Source organism: Spermophilus citellus, assembly GCF_964194105.1.
Source record: "Spermophilus citellus genome assembly, chromosome: 1".
Taxonomy (NCBI): domain Eukaryota; kingdom Metazoa; phylum Chordata; class Mammalia; order Rodentia; family Sciuridae; genus Spermophilus; species Spermophilus citellus.
Genome location: NC_138182.1, coordinates 177737879 through 177756373, shown reverse-complemented (window position 1 = coordinate 177756373; position 18495 = coordinate 177737879). Strand labels below are relative to the sequence as shown.

Sequence of the window (18495 nt, the reverse complement as noted above, 5' to 3'; positions counted from 1 at the left end):
AATTTGGCAAAAAGTTTTTTGTTGCAATGACTTAGTTCCATAATCATAGGTAGCAGATTCCATAAAAAGGTATATACACAAAAATTCATGAACTCCAAGTAAAAACAAAGACAAACAAACGAAAGAATTTTAAAAAACAAAAAACAAAAAAACCCCTATCAGACAATTCATCAGAAGAAAGTTACAGTGATGGAAAATAAAACTAGGCTATATGATAAAGATCATTGAAAATATCACTGAAAAAGGAATAGTAAACTCAGAACTTAATGCTTCAAGGGGGTGGAAAAAGGAAACATGTAAATAGGTTTAATAAAAAAAAATGTTTTAAATAACTTCATGGATGAACCAATGACTAACTGAAAAATTAGTCTGAAAGGAGAATACAACTAAACCCGTGAGGCTGAGATAATGCTAGAATTCCCTTCCTCAGCATAGGACATTATAATGATATAATTTAGAAGGTGATTGTACTGAGAACATTTGAGAACTCTGCTCAGTAAGAGCTGAAGGGATAAAAAGTGGGAAGCCAGAATGACACACACTCACTCTTGAGTATGTGTGCTTCCATACCCACATGTACATACATGTTTATGTATATATGTGTGCTAAAAAGGAAAAGATAAAATTGAAATATTTCACTAATAGATCACCAATTTAAAACCCAGACCCTTTGTGTGATTCCTTTCACTCTTTTAGAAGACATTATTTTTAAAAAAGTATTCAAAATTTTCAAAATTAGTATTTTTCTGAAATAAATTACTGAAATAAAAAGATACTTACTGAAATAAGTTTATATACATATCCACATCCCTCATATCTGCTTGCAACCAATCTTTCTTAAATCCAAGAACAAGTGTGTTTGGTTTCATACGACCAAGACCAGCAGCCTAAAATATACAATAAATACAACTTCAAATATATACTACTCAACAAAATAGTTTTTTTAAGAGATGAAAATCCTCCAAATTAACAGTCTCTAAATATTATATGGACTTATCAACAAAAACTCTTCAGCAGGCCATACATGGGTGCTGACTTATAAATTACATATAGTACATTGATCACATATTACACATATGTATACTTCTCATAATTTACCAAAATTTCTATGTATATTTATTGGCAAATATTAAATACACTTAATTTTTTAAAATCCTAATAATATAGGTGTATTCTCAGTTACTTTTTAAAAGTCCAAAGGGCTACAGTTTTAAATTACAATATTAAAATTTGAATTCTATCAATCATGCAAGTTCCTGCTGAAATTTGACTAATTTCTTTCCTCAACTTTTCAATTAATCACATTTTTTTGCAATTTCATCAGGAATTGCAATATAATATGTTAAACAAATTTGCCCAAAAGCCCAACAAAATCTCTTGATTGTAAAGCATACTAGAAAACTGTGAGATTGTGATTAAAAAGTTTTTAAAATATGCCATTTTAATCCTTGTGTTTTGTTTCGTACCAGGGATTAAACCAACAGGTGTTTAACCTCTGAGCCAAATCCCTAGCCCATTTTTTATTTTTAGACAGAATATTGCCAAATTACTCAGGACCTCCATAAGTAACTGAGGCTGACTCTGAACTTTAATTTTGCCTGCCTCAGCCTCCCAAGCCATTGAGATTAACCTACAGCATCTGGCTTAAAGCATTTTCAACAGGTATTAATTACATTCAAAATCCTTTACATCTAATACCACTAATTACTTCCAAAATGTCTTCATCACCCCAGTAGGAATTCTGCAACCATTAAGTAATAACTACCTATTCACTCTTCTCCCCATCTCCTGGCAACATTTAATCTACTTTTATCCCTGTTAACTTGCCTGTTCTAGATATTTTCTGAATTGAATCCCAGAATTTGATCTTTTGTGCCTAGTTTTTTTTTTTTTTAATTTAACAGAATGTCTTCCAGCTTAATCCATACTATATCAAAATATCATTCCTTTTTATAACTGAATGAATTTTATCTTATATATACATATTTTATTTATGCATTATCACATGATGGGTAGTAGTTTCTAATTTTGGCTATTGTGATTAATGCTGCAAAAAACACTGGTATACAGATCTGACTCCTTTTTAAAATGTTTTTAGGTAAAGATCAAGGAGAATTGATAATCATGGTAATTTTGGGTTTAGCTTTTTGAGAAACCATTCCTATGATGTATATATCATTTTATACTTACACCAACAATTCACAGATTCTCATTTTACCACACTCTCAATAAAACATTTTCTAGTTTTTTTCAACTTTAACTACACTAGGTAGATTAAGTGGTATCTCACTGTGATTTTGATTTGCATTTTCCTAATAACTAAAGATGTTGAACATCATTTACTTACTGGCTATTTTTATATCTTTTGACAATTTTAAAATTCCATTCTTTTTTGTTACTGTTTTAGACATTCTTTATATATTCTTTATATTAAGCCTTTATCAGAATGTTTGTGAATGAATATTCTCCCATTCTACAGGCTGATTTTGACATCAACTTTTGTTGTTGTTGTTCATACATTTGGTGCTGAATTACAGAGTCCATTGCCAAATCCAAGGTCATGAAGATTTATCTCTGCTTTCTTCTGAAGTTTTATGGTTTTAACTCTCATATTTATGTTGCTGATCCACATAAGATATTTTTGTATATGATTCTAAAGGATATAATAATCAACATTTTGCATTCTTAAAACAATCCGATTATTTATCAAAGGCTAAGTATGTGACACTGTCCCAAGTACTTGGAATAATTAAAGATCAGAAGAAAAACCTCTAATCCTATAAAGCTTCCAAATATACAATCCATGTACAAATTTCTTCAAAGAGCTTTTTTCTTCCTTCTCAATGCTAAAAACAACATCTTTGCCTTGAAGAAACAGCTAAAAATTTTTAAAAACTAATAACTGGCAATCACTACAAAATAGCACATTTTAAATTTGAAGTGAGGTGGAGGGCAAATGGAATATAAAAGAAAACCAAAAATTACTTTTAGATTTTATAGGTCTTTAAAGAACTAAGTCACAAGATAACCATTAACTCTTTAGTTGTTCTTTTTAGTTATACATGACAGTAGTGTATTCTGACATATTTATATAAACATGGAATTTATCTTATTCTAATTAAGATCTCACTCTTGTGGATGTACAAGATGTTAAGACTTACTGTGGTGTATTCACAGGAAAGTTATGTTAGATTCATTCCATTGTCTTTCCTAACCCTTCTCCCTTCCCTTCATTCCCTTTTGTCTGATCCACGGAACTTATATTCCCCCTTGATTGTAGGTTTATATTCAAATATCAGAGACCATTTGACTTTTGGGGGTGGGATGGGTATTGGCTTATTTCATTTACCATAAATAATAGCCTCTAGATCCATTTACTAGCAAATGTCATAAAGTCATTCTTCTTTTTGGCTAAGTAATATTCCATTGTGTATATACCACATTTTCTTTATCCATTCAACTTTTGCAGGGTACCTAGGTTGGTTCTATAGTTTAGCAACTGTGAACTGAGCTGCTATTGAGCATGCTGATTTTAACTCTTTGGATATATAGCTAGGAGTGACAATGGGGTCAAATGGTGATTCCATTCCAGGTTTTCTGAAAAATCTCCACATTGTTTTCCAGAAAGGTTGCACCAATTTGCAGTCCCACCAGTAATGCATAAGGTACTTTTCTCCCCACATCCCCATGAACATTTATTGTGACTCATATGACTGATAATTGCCATTCTGACTGGAGATGGAATCTCAGTGGTGTTTCAATTTGCAGTTCTCTAATTGCTACAGATGTTGACCATTTTTTCCATATATTTGTTGACCACTGTATTTCTTCTTTTGAGAAGTGTCTGTTCAGTTCCTTTGCCCTTTTATTAATTGGACTGGTTTGTTTATTTATTTATTTATTTATTTATTTATTTATTTATTTATTTATGTTAAGATTTTGAGTTCTTTATATATCCTGGAGATTAATGCTCTGAAGTGCGGGTAGCAAAGTTTTTCTCCCATTCTGTAGGCATTCTCTTCATGTTCTTGATTGTTTCCTTTTCTCTGGAGAAGTTTTTTAGTTTGATATCATCCCATTTATTGATTTATTTTAGGTCTTAAACTTTAGGAGTTTGTTGAGTAAGTCAATTCCTAAGCCAACATGGTAGAAACTTGGGCCTACATTTTCTTCTGGTACTCACAGGGTCTCATCTAAAGCCTAGGTCTTTGATCCACTTTAAGTATTGTGTAGGATGAGAGATAGGAATTAAATTTCATTTTGCTATATTTGGATTTCCAATTCTCCCAGCACCATTTGTTGAAGGAGGCTCTTTTCTCCGATGTATGTTTATGGCACCTTGGTCTAGCCTAAGTAGGGGGTTTGTCTCGGCATCTCCTATTCTGTTCCATTGGTCTTCACATCTGTTTTGATGCCAATACCATGCTGTTTTTGTTACTATTGCTCTGTAGTATAATTTAAGGTCTGGAATTATGATACCTCCTGTTTTACTTTTCTCACTAATGATTGCTTTGGCTATTCTAGGCCTCTTATTTTTCCCAATGAATTTCATGATTGCTCTTTCCACTTCTATGAAGAATGTCATTTGAATTTTAATAGGAATCGCATTAAATCTGTATAGTGCTTTTGGTAATATGGCCCTTTGACAATAGTAATCTGCCTGTCCAAGAACATTAGAAATCTTTATCTTCAAAGGTCTTCTTCAATTTCTTTAGTGTTCTGTAGTTTTCACCTTTTTGTTAGATTGATTCCTAAATATTTTATTTTCTTTGAGGCTACTGTGAATAGGACAGCTTTCCTAATTTCTCTTTCAGTCATCACTGATGCATAGGAACACAAATGATTTATAGATGTTAATTTTATATCCTACTACTTTGCTGAATTCATTTGAGTTCTAGAACTTTTCTGGGTCTTCTAAATGCTGTCAGTAAATAGAGACAATATGAGTTCTTCTTTTCCTATTATATCCCTTTAATTTCTTTCATCTGTCTACTTGCTCTAGCTGGAGTTTCCAAGACTGTTGAATAGAAGTGGTGAAAGAGGAAATCCCTGGCTTGTTCCAGTTTTTAGAGGTAATGCTTTCAATTTTTTCCCATTTAGAATGATGTTGGCCTTTCAGCATTAACTTCTTGGTGGGACAAAATATTGCCAGGGTAAACTCCTCCTCATCACAAATTTGCCATAATTCCAATATAATCAAAAGGTTTATTTGTGTGGGTTTTTTTTTTTTGGGGGGGGGCGGGGAGTTCTGGGATTGAGCCCAGGGCCATGTACATGCTAGCCATACTCCAGTGTGTAGCTCATACTCCCCCATTGAGCTACACATTGCTGGCCCCCTAAAGATTTTAACTTTACAAAATTAACAACAACAAAATAACAACACACAAAAAAAAAATAACAAAAAAAAATTAACAATAACATCCTGTTATATACTCTGTGCACTTCTGCTTCCAACTTCATTACTGAGATAACTTTCCCCAGAATGACTGAATGAAGAAATCTCTAAATTCTTAAATCTCTAAATCCCTAAATTCTTCATAAATTCTAATCAAAGTACTTATTTTGTTAGAGGGTCATGTTTTCACAGTTTCCAGCACAGTACATGATGTGCATTAGGGAAATAGTTTATTTCTGAAAACTTATCTACTCCAGAACATATTTCTCTAATGGTTGACAGAAAATCATTCTTCATGGATTCCATAATTGAAAATGACTTGGCAAAATGCAATCTTTTGAACCTTATTACAAACATTACTATCTTCAACTCACTAGCAATGTTTGTTTTCTGTGTGTCTCAGACTACAATTTGTAGTAAGAAATGCATTTGTTGTTATAATTTTCTTTGTATCATTAACAAGAATTTTTACTACAGCCAAAAGAACAACTGTTTTCCCAACTGTGGTTTTTCATTTTGTCTTTCACTACTAAGTAAAAACATTTTCCAATATCATAGTTGCCTATTTAAAATTTACTTGAGTTCTGATATGAGATTTGTATTACTTTAAAAATCACTGAAAAAAACACCAAGTTTTTGCTACATGATCTGGATAGTTTTGAAAAGTTCAGTCAAAAATGATGGCTTCAAGTTATAATTAGGTAATAACATCATGGCATCATTTATACCTAGATCCAGGCTATATGGATATAAATGTATACTTCAAATATTTTTATTGCCCATTTAGAATTTTTGATCCACTAATTTGAGAACATTTTTTTTTCTTTAAAACATTGTTTATTTCAACATATGATAAAGAAATATCAGGAATACACAACACATACCACACAAGATAATTCTAGACCATTTTTCCTCCAGGAAAAAATAGTTTTGTCTACACTGAAATCCTACATGAGATTCATTTGCTTTAAAGGACTATCATTATACAATCTGGAATTTTCTTTAAGAACAATGTCATTTTGCTATTTAAAATAAAGGTTATAAATTGGGTTGATAATCAAGTAGCTGCTGTCTCGGAAAAAAAAAAAAAGAAAATGAAAAACCCAAATATACAAATGAAAAAATTAACATTGTTATGTCTCACTGCCTAAGGGGTTTTTATACAAACTACTGATAAGATTCTTTCTGAAAGTGAATCTTACTTTGTTGTGTAGGATGTATGTTCAAATGCTTGTTGAATGGTATTCTTATGATGGTATGCAGGGACAGAGAAACTACAGATACAAAGTTTAGTAAAACAAATAACAGAACCCATCTAAAAGACACCTCAAGGACTGTAGAATAGTGCCCAGAGTGCTGGTGATTCACACCTGTAATCCCAGGGGCTTGGGAGGCTGAGGCAGGAGGATTGCAAGTTCAAAGCCAGCCTCAGCAAAAGCAAGGTGCTAATAAGCAACTCTGTGAGACCCTGTCTCTGAATAAAATACAAAATAGGGCTGGGGATGTGGCTCAGTGGTTTAGTGCCCCAAGTTCAATCCCCGGTACCTGGCCCCCACCCCCTCCAAAAAACCCTGTAGACTACTGTTAACACATTAGAGACAAATTAATGTACATAAATATTTTCTGACAAAGATTACAAGGCAGGAAAATATTATGTGGGCATTTGTCACTTCACCTACTAGGGTTCCAGAAGGTACAAGGGAAAAATAAATACTTTCAGTGAAAATTTATATTACAATATCTATTAGTCCTCTAGGGGCAAGGTGGCACCTACTGGTAAGGACATTTCATACTATTTCTCAGACAGCTTAGGGATCTTTGTAAAGGGCTTGAATTTGTCAGGTTTATAGGCAATCTGAAGATGATACTGTTCTATTTATCCTACTTTGCCCATATTGATAAAATTTTCAGGATGTATGGGAATATGTTAGGTTGATGAGAATGGATTCCATCTCTTGCCAAATTCACAATATTTTCATATATACCACAGAAAACCTCTAGGTGAGTGTTGCAAATTAGCACAATGTTCTGACAGGTGAGTAGTTCTCTAAGTATGATCTCTGAACTGGACAACCACCAGTGGTGGTATCAGGAACTTTATTAGAGATTTAAATTCTTGAGACTTAGTGCAAACCACTTGACTCATTCTGAGGTGGGACCCAGAAATTATTTTAACAAGTGATTCTCATGCTGAAGTTTAAAAACCACTGCTTTAAGGAAGAATTTTCCTTCATAAAATGTATTACATACCTAGTAATCACAATGTTTTTTTAACTTTTTAAAATTTTATTTTAAAATTTGTCCAAATTAGTAATAAATTGTATAAAAGTAAGCAAGATTTATCCACTGTAAACAACCTTATGACCAGGGGTAGCATTATACCTGAAATATTTAACTATATCATGTACAAAAAGGGATTAGTATATAAAATCAGGTATTCACCACTCAGCTAAGAAAAAAAAATTAATAACACATGAAGTACCCATATGTATCTTCATGCCCACTTTTTAGTAGTGGGGATTGAACCCAGGATTGTTTTCCCATTGAGCTATATCCCCAGCTCTTTCTATTTATTTATATTTGATTTTGAGACAATGTCTTGCTAAATTGTCCAGACTGGCACCTCAACACTGAATCCTCCTGTCTCAGCTTCCCAAGTTGCTATGACACAGGTATGTGCCACTACGACTGGCTTCATGCCTGCTTTGTATTTTTATTACATAATCTATTATTTAGGGACACATACATATAAAAATATGTTATATATTTAAAAATATATATCCTCATAATCTTCATATATTTAAGTTACTGTTTTTCCTTATTTTCTTTATGAGGTTTATCTATGTTGATATGCATTTTCTTTTCTCCATTGTATAGAATCCCACTGAGAGATACACTATAATTTTCAACTTTCTGATTGATGTTTGTTAAAGTTATCTCCAATTCTTTTTCACTATTACAAATGATGTTGCTGAAGTTTCATATAGTCTTCACATGTGAAAAGAATATTCATTGCTGGGTTGCTATCCAAAAGTGGTGGTTAAAAAAAAAAAAAAGTGGTTGTTCAATCTAAATTAGCAGAGCAGTACTAAGATTTCTAATTGCTTTATATAATTTCTAATCTTATGTATTGGAAAATATAATTTTTGGCCAATCTGATAGATATGGAATTAAATTGTATTGTGGTTTTAATTCTTTTCTTTTTCTGTCACTTATCTTTCCTATTCTATTCATATCTTTCACTTCTGCTCTTTCTTTAACTCATTTACTAGTATTTTTTTATATACTTTGGACCACTGGTGTGCTACTTACATGGTAGGATTATTATCTTTCCTTGGTCTGTAGCCTCCTTTATGATTTTTTTTCACATATTCTCTAAAAAATTGACCTATTCTTCCTAGTTCACTTCAGTTTCATTAAAAAAAAAACTTCCCTAGATCATAAAATTATTTATATATTAAATGTTTTAAAAAATTGTTTTATATTTAGGTTATTTTGTTTGTCTGGAAATTATGTCTTTGTAAGGATTTATTTTTTAATTTTTTTCCATGAGAATAATCAATTGTTCCAGCTCATCCTTTCAATTCCACCTCTGTCATTTGTTAAATTTCCTAGATGAGTAGCTCTATTTTTCTGTTTCATTCCATTCATCTAATTGTCTATTACTGCTTTAATATCATAATGTTTTAATTACTTAGCACTCCCTAAATGCTATTTTTCCCTGAAGATTGTTTGACTAAAACGAGCTCAGAGGAGCCTCCCACCTCTACTTTAACAGAGAAGCTCCAAAATTAGAGTGAACAGGGGAAGCTTATGGTTGAGCATTTTTTTTTTTTAAGTAAAAGAATGGGATCCCTGTGAAAATGTTAGAAAACACTATTTAAACCCATTTATTTCTCCTACAATCTTTAGGATGCAAGGGACTGATGTTCAGAGAAGTTTAAAAATTTGTTCAATCCCAAATCATCATAAGGAAAGGGTTTTCCTAGCATTTAAACTTATGATGGGTTCCATTCCTCTATTTTGGCTATTCTACTATATACAAAACTGAAACAAAAATAAAAATTTAGTACTAACAAATAAACAGTGAGAAATATAAGGAGCTGGGGTTTTTAAAAAATTAGATAAGGACTATATTAGTTACCATTTTTATTTAAAAAAAACAGTAAAATGCAGGAGGAATAGATGGAAATATCTTTTGTGAATCATAACCTAAGATAACTTTCTAATAGGTTCTTGGCTGCCAGCCAAGAATTTCTATAGTCCTTTTAGTTCAGAATTATAAAATGTAGTCTGCCATAATTAAGATATTTAAAAAGAGTTACCAATTGTATGACTACGAAGAAAGAAATCCAGAATGAAAACGTTCTAAGAAGCTTATATAAAACCAGAATTGAGACACCCGAGAGGCCAACACATTTACCTGCATCAAATACTGTGCACCCTCTCTCAAGTCATCTGCATGCACTGGAGCATAAAAAGCCTTCATTTTGTTTTTAATAAGCCATCGTTGATATTTGGCTTGATCAATGGACATCTCTTTCATGGCTTGTCTTCGAGGGCCCTTTAAATTAAAAAAAAAAAAAATCTTAACAATATATTTAATTAAAAGGTAATCCATTTTACATTTATAAAAACCATCCTATTATACAAGGTTGAAACAAGGTCTCTAAATATTGGTGTGGGAGAAGTCTAATAAAAGTATTTTATTTTCATGTAACTAAATTCTTCCTAATACTTAAGATTACAAAAAAAAGCATACTCAATGGCACAAGAGTATGCTAGCAGAAGGCAGGAAGAGAAGAGGAAGGAACAGACTTTAAAATAAACATATCAATCCATCATCAGAGAAGCTAGAAAATTATTTAAAATGAGGAAGAGATTATACAAAACAAAATAATAGCTTCCCACTTTTCTACAGAAAGTTTCCTAGTTTATTGTTTGTTTGGCCTAAATGTTATTAATTCTCAGTGACTGAAGAATATTACTGAAAATCAGAGTGAATTATGTATTAATACATTTTTCTTCACACTTCTGTTAATGAAATAAAAGAATTTGTGACCTTAAAGTTCTATTTTGATCCTTGTAAGCAACCCTAAAAGCATGTTATATACAAATAAACAAAGCAAATAGTTTAATTGTATATACCTCAATGAAGATTAAGGAAAAATATTTTCTGTTAGAGAAATTGCTTCATTTGTAATGTTTTGTGCTCAAGTCCCTGGCTTGAACTGACAATTTCAGACAAACTGGAAAACTCCACATGTTCCAAGTGAGATCACTGTTTCAATGGATCCTTCTACCAATCCTCACTAGAGCTCATGGGCAGCTGTGCCGCGCCTCCCGCTCCCCTTGACTTTGCCACAAGTAAAAGAGCAACTCTGGCAGAAGCTGGGACATGGGGCATACAACACATATTTTCAGCACCAAAATAAGATTAACAACATAGCTTGGGAGAAAAGTGAATCTGACAAATATTCCAATTTCTTGTGCTGAACAAGTAAACCATCACCCAGTGATTGTTCTCAACATCCAAGATGCCAACAACAAAAAACTATTTTGGGCATGAACATTTACCACTATTTTAAATCATATTCTTACTTCTGGTTAGTATAACAGTGAAGATTCAAAATGTCAAAATCTTTCTAAAAATGTTATATTGATACTGTTTATAGGCAAAAATATTTTAAAGAAAACTACCTTAAAAAAAGTGACAATTTGTCAAGTTGCTTCCAACCCAGAAAGTGTTACAAATAACAAGTTACATAGAGTTAAAAATGCTTTAATCCAGAAAACAAAAATTGGTTCTTACCATATGAACATGGCCACAAATCATCAATCCAACATTTTTCGTGAAATCATGAACAAGGTGAAGTAAAGCTGGGCGTGAATTGGGAGAACCTGTCATAACAAGGCACTGTGGCCTAATTTAAGATTAAAAAGATAAAATTAGAGAAATTTGTGTTTTGGGCTATAAGAACATGATATTCAAGCTGTTTCTCTAAGAACAAAATATTACACTAGAACATTTATGTAATTGTCCTTAAGACAGTCCATAGGAGTCTCTTAAAATGTAACTTTTATCTAGGCCTTTTTGGTACATGAAAAATGCAAAAACCAACACTTCTGAACAAACATTATGCCAAATGTTCTTCTAAAACAATAGGTAATATTATATATGAAGTTTCTGGTAGTACTATAGGAAGAAATTACATGGCTAGTTAAAACTCTTCATGTTCTAAAGGTAATAAATATCCTAGTTCCTTCATAGAACTTGGAAAACTTAAGAGCATGGCCTTGCCTTCAAATATAAAACATGTTTCCTTCTTAGCTTGATCTCATCATAATTACTTCTATTTTATGCTATCAGCTCTCTCTAATCTAGCTTAATTTTAATGACTAGCCATGTAAAATCACCCATGGCAATTTGAAATAAAAGTTGTTAATTCTAATTAATGATGTTGTGAAGGCCAAAACTGAATTGAACTGCTTTTATAAACCTGAGATGGTGATATGACTTTCACATATTAACTATTAAATTTTCATTGACTAGAAGAGGGAATCAATCTCAGTTAACAACAACAAAAACAACAAAATTTTAGTTAACCATTTTATAAGTCAAAAAGAAATTAGCAAAAAATTCTCAAAATCCCTATATTATATATTTTTTTAAAAGCACAAAACCACAAAGATAAAGAACAAAAGAAAAAACAGCATTGAAATATTGAAAGCTAAACACAAATGGAAGAACAGTGAGGATAGATGGGTAAACCCCACATAAGCATGAGAAAATGTGAAAATCCCTGATTTTATATCTAAATATGATCAAAATGCGTAGGAATTATAGTACTAGATACCTCTAGAAGTGGCAGGGACAGTGTGATAAAGAAACAAAAGTAAGGGGAACTGGTTTCAACTCTGTATAAGAAGCAACTAGAAAAACCCAAACATTTCCATCTGTATGATGGGCAATTGTCCTGTACCTCCTCAGTCCTAATTGGCATATTTGTTAGAACTTCTGGTCTGGAGACACCAGAAACAACCAAGAGCAGAAGCAGTCTGTTTGAAATAGAGGAGGTAGAACATTTATTTATTGAGCTGGGTGCAGTGGCCATGGTTTATGCATGGGAAGCTGAGGCAGGATAATCACAAATTCAAAGCCAGCCTCAGCAATTTAGTGAGGCCCTAAGCAACTTAGTGAGATGCTGTCGCAAAATAAAAAATAAAAAAGGGCTAGAAATGTGGTTCAGTTGTTAAGCAACCCTGGATTCAATCTCTAGTACCAAAAAAAACAAAACAAGCCACATTTACATATTGAACCATGAGACACCCAAACCTCCTTCCCTATCTGGCCCTCAACAATTTTGGTGGTAAGAACTTTTTATGTACAAGCAAAAGATTAAAAGATTCATTTCTGGGAAAACTAATCAAATAAAAAAGAAAGCCTTTAAGATGACTTAAATTCCTCAAAGAACAAGCAAAGCCACCTTAATCTACATTAAAGACTTTAACTGACAAGACCGATAGCAATAGAGCTTCCTTGCCAAGAATTACAAATACTTTACTTCAGACAAGGCTTAATTTAAAAATCCAACTTAAACAGAAAACAGTAAGAAAAAAACTTCAAGAAAATAGTAATTACAAGGTGAAGAAAACAAAATCATTAGGCAAGTTTGGTGAAGGCTGAGATAGATAAATACAGTTTAACAAGAAAAAATTATTAACTTCAGGGAAAACAGAAAACCTGTGCAGCCAAGAAAAAGGTGTCATAATACACTACATGGCTCAGCTGTGTCTCATGTTTAGAGCCCTTTCCCCAAAATATCTAAATGTGATCTAATCAAAATAATAACATAACAATATACTGAAAGATGAGGTAAAGAGAAGCAAGCATGCATGTATTGGGCTCAGGTAGATAAAAAAAGACATTGATAAGTCTAAAATTAAAAACATGGGATTTATTAAATAAATACTAAAACCCAAAATCTGCTGAAGTTGAAACTGGTTGTCAGTGATGTAAGAGAAACAGGGATACTAGGGGTGAAGCAAGCACTAATTCTGAAGATAAATCTTATATCCCATTTCTTCTTTTAGTGTTCATATACAATTCTAATAAAAAATTAAGTAAAAATGTTCCCATTACTATAATTAGGCAAAGCAACAGGTATTTCTGATGGTAAATTAACTCTTGCTCATACCCTCAGTTATGAGATACAGCATTTTACATAAAAGAATAGTTTCAATTTTTCTGTCACAGTTGGCATCAACTATTCAAAATATGCTAACTAAACTTTTCTTCCCAGGTTCTCATTCCTGGTATTTTTCCATTGGTTTACTGACATACATGGAATAGATTTCTATATTTATTATATAGAAGTCATTAAGAAGTGATTATTTATGACTGAAGAAAGTCACTTGTTCACAGCCAGACTTAATTTGAAGTATTTAAATATTACTGTCTAGTGCTCTACTTTTGAAAACCACAAACTTAGTTTTAGCCAAGTATACATATTAACCTGTAATTTCTAAGAATCCATTATAATAAACAATGTTTCTAGATGGTTCTTTAGTAACTGAATCTGTCATCAATTACAAGAAATGTATTAAAGGATAGTTTTTATATTGATGACTGATATATGATTATAAAGATAAAAGTCTTATTAAGAAAAATAAGAGTTCTCTTTATTGTAAAGAATTGATTCTTTATTACAACTGGTTTTCAGTTAGTCACGGATGAGAAAGTGAATAACAAATATATTTAGTGTTTCAGTGAAATTACAAAATAATGTCAAAAATCTTTATGAATTTTTATGTATAAAGTGATTTATAATATAATATTAAAACGGCCACTGAGAGAAATATTTTTACTTTATGAAAACCATCACTTAGAAGTTTTCAAATAAGGAACTTCCAAAACTTTCATAACACTAAGGTAAATAACTTTTTTTCTTATACAATTTGGTTTTAAATAAGTTGCCCAAGTCCAAAAATAATATTCTATTCTTTTGGAGAAATTTTATGGAATAACAGAACATCTTGCTGAATTAAGATCGGGCTGGCTAGCCAACACAAAATGTTTCCATGTTAACGTGTCACCTACCTAAAGTTTTTCACATGGTCTTCCACTCCAGAAAGACGAATTGAATGCTGAAGTGCATTCAGATAAGTCAGGGCCTGTGTGGATGATCCCCAGTTTACATCTATAGGAAGACAATATTCATGTAACATAACGCCAATGATTACGTCTCAACAACCAATTTGAGACTCACACTGAAACATAGTTTCATATTTTAAAAAGGCAATTGCTAAAATAAATTACTATACTTGACTTTAATATAGCATGACACTACTACTATAAGCATCTGAACTAGAACTGCATTTAAAGTATAATTTAGAAAAGACAGATGATAGTACTGTAGATATATTGTATACACAACTTAAACAGCCTTTTAAGAATAAAGAAATCAATTTAGAGTCAGGGACAGTGATGCTCGCTCAATGGCTTGGGAGGGGAGGCTGAGGCAGGAGGATCGTGAGTTCAAAGCCAACCTCAGTAACAGCAAGGGGTAAGCAACTCAGTGAGACCCTGTCTCTAAATAAAATACAAAATAGGACTGGGGATGTGGCTCAGTAGTCAAATGCCCGTGTTCAATCCCTAGTACCAAACCAAACCAAACCAAAAAACAATTTAGAATAACTGTTTATATAGCTAAAGGTCTAAACTTTCCAAATTTTTCTTGCTAGATTTTTCATCTATATTCTGGAGTAATTCCAATATATCCTAGACATCATCATCTTGTGCGTATATACATAACCATTACCAATATGGAAAACATGATCATTAAAGTATTTCCCCGTTAAAACATGTTTGTCCATTTTTCTTTGCCACATAGTAACCTACTGGGAAAGACAGCATGTCATCAAGTGTTTTGTGAATTCTGTCCTACTTCCTATAGCTGTAAGATCAATACAGGAAATACATGTGCTTAATAGGCCAGAAGCTACCCAAACCTGATTCTTTCAAAGAGTAATTTTAGCATATATAGAGTGCCACAGAATGTTAATGATATTAATTTATTATTTTTCTATAAATAGGATTAAATTTATGAAAATAAAACTGCACAGAAATAGTCTAAGGTAATTATTCATTAAAACTCCATATGTATGTGCCTGCCTATATCCCAGATACTTTGGAGTCAGAGGTAGAAGGATTGTAAGTTCAAGGACTACATGAGCAACTTAGACCCTGTCTCAAAAACAAAAAGGGCTAGGGGAGTAACTTGGTAGAGCAGCCTTGATTTCAATTCCTGGTTCAAACAAAAACCTATACTAAAACAAAAACAAAAATCTCAAAACAGAACAAAACAAAAATTCCATGTATTTAAAAAATTACAACAAAAAACTATGTGTACTTAGAAATAAAGTATTTTAGTTTTTACTTGAAATACTTTCCAAATATACAAATACTAAATAGAAAAGGTTACTAACCTGGTTTTTTGTAGGTAACATAGATATATAGTCCAAGGACTATCACATATGTTAGCAATGCAGCCCACCAGTTAATGACAAACATCACTATACAACAAAGAATTGCTCCAAGAAGTGATATCCACATATTGTAGTATTTGAATGCAGGACGCCATCCTAATGATAAATAGATAAATAAGTCATTTGAATTCCTCATCTACTTATATAATGGCACATATGTATGTATACACAAAACGACTATAGCTGCCGCACTGAGAGCACTTTAAAGTGCCAGGAATTCAGGAGATATCTAATGAGAAATAGTATCTGTAGTATTTTATATATTCATTTTATTAGAAAGAAACTAATAGTATACCAAGCAAAGTAACATTTTGCTAATAATTTAATAATTCAATATTTAGAACTAATACTACAAATAGGCCAAGCTCTATGTTAACACATTTTTATTAAGGAGACTTAGATCCTCAGAAGGAACAACATTTTTGTTCTATCAGTTCTACCCCTGATTTCATGTCACAGTTTATAAAAGTTCGATATACTTTTTCAGTTAATAAGGCCACCTTATGTTAGAATTCCACCAGACTCGAAAACATCTAGAGGGATGAGGATGAAGCTCAGTGGTAGAGTGCATGCTTGACAACTGTGTGAGGACTTAGGTTCAATCCCAAGTATTAAGAAAACCATTTTTTTTTTTGTAAAAGGTTAACTACATCATAACAATGTTCTTAGAACTGAAACAGAATCAACTAAACAGTACAAAAAGACTTGAAAAAATAGATAATTCACAATATATTTTAAATGCTTTGAAAATAATAAATAGAATATTATTAAGGGCTGGGGTTGTAGCTCAGTGGTAGAGTACTTATCTAGCATGTGTGAGGCACTGGGTTCAATCCTCAGCACCATATAAAAATAAATAAATAAAGTAAAGGTATTGTGTCCAAATACAACCCCCCAAATTTTTTTAAAAAGGAATATTACCAGTAAACTTCATGATAGAGATCTTTGAAGCCTTAACTTGATTTAACTATAAATCACAACTGATTATTAATAAGCCAATTCCACACATGCCAACTTTATAACTATGTTTAACTTTTGATTTCTCTGAAATCAAAGACATTAATATATTTATAAAACATTTTTCAAAAACATAATTATCACCTGGAGATTTGGCAAGCGATGCATGGAATACTGAAAAATTGATCAATGCATATGATGCAAGGAAGAAGTTAGAGATAATTGGAGCAATAACATTCAATTCAGCTGTAAAAGAAACAGAATAACAGACATTTTTTAAATTCTTTAATACCATGAAATATTTCAACATTTAGATAATAGCATAATGAACACCTCTATAGTCACTATCTAGATTTAATAGTATTTTTGCCATAAATGTAAAATAAACTTTACTTTCAGGAATTATATGTACACAGTTGAAACCCTCTTTATATCTCACTATTCCAAACTTGGCATATTCCTTCCAATCATATACTTATGATAAAACCAATTCCACACATGCCAACTTTAAAACTATTTTTAAGTTTTGATTTCTCTGAAATCAAAGACAAATATATTTATAAACATTTTTCAAAAACGTAATTATCACTTGGAGATTTTGCAAGTAATGTGTGGAATAATAAAAAATTGATCAATACATGGAATACGGAAAAATGATCTATATATATATATATATATATATATATATATATATTATCAGACATTTATAGTTTTACTTTACATATATAGTCTTGCATTATAAAGTACTATTTGGGATATTTTTAAAAGAATTATATATATGTTATCAGACATTTATAGTTTTACTTTACATATATAGTCTTGCATTATAAAGTACTATTTGGGATATTTTTAAAAGAATTTTACATAAATAATAAACTGTATCTATCATTCTTCAATCTGATCTTTTAGGAACCACATCCTCAGTCATATGTTTTATTGCTTCTGGGAAAATCTAGGAGCTCCTTGTAGCCCCAGTGAGGACTTTTTACAGAAGGTAATAAATTCAGGAGTAATCTACTAAACAATAATATCTGTAGTACTTTATACATTATTTCATTTGATTAGAAAGAAATTAATAGTATGTACCAAGAAAAGTGATACTTTATTAATAATTTAATAATTCAATGTTAAGAGCTAATTCTACATACAAATGGGCCAAGCTCTATATTAACACATCATTTATATAACTAACCAATTAAAATGAATCCAAGTGCAATTAAAAATGTTAAGATGTAACCACGAAGAGGTTCATTATTTTTTCCATAACCTTTAGCAAACATCTGGAAAGCTGGGTAGATGTTGTCCTTACAAAGAGCCTGATTAAAAAGAAGCAAACATTAGAATATATCAAAATTATTTTCTTACAGTTTCAATAGGTTAATCAGGAAAGGAACTCAAGTTTCTAATCCCAATCCTCTTTCTCTACTTTCTCATGATGCTTTACCTACAAATTTTGAAAGTGATTAAGACATTTCAAATATTGGAATGGTAACTAGTTTAGACTACCTCTTAAGTTTTCTCTGTTTTACCCCCATTCCCATGTTGAAATTCTTCTATTTATGAATAAAGAATCAGACAAGCAGGTGTAAAAATAA

General features: G+C 31.6%; 1 protein-coding gene across 2 annotated transcripts in view; it reads right to left on the bottom strand.

Annotated features, from left to right (window-relative positions):
• SLC12A2 (solute carrier family 12 member 2) overlaps positions 1–18495 on the bottom strand; it is a 95083-nt gene that overhangs the window by 15515 nt on the left and 61073 nt on the right. For both annotated transcript variants that reach the window (XM_081283039.1, XM_081283040.1), the window contains exons 12-18: positions 18093–18216; positions 17045–17146; positions 15884–16039; positions 14496–14595; positions 11208–11319; positions 9819–9959; positions 781–887 (exon numbers count right to left, since the gene is read on the bottom strand). In XM_081283039.1, coding sequence (XP_081139165.1) covers positions 781–887; positions 9819–9959; positions 11208–11319; positions 14496–14595; positions 15884–16039; positions 17045–17146; positions 18093–18216 — 842 coding nt within the window. The remainder of the gene's footprint in view (positions 1–780; positions 888–9818; positions 9960–11207; positions 11320–14495; positions 14596–15883; positions 16040–17044; positions 17147–18092; positions 18217–18495) is intronic.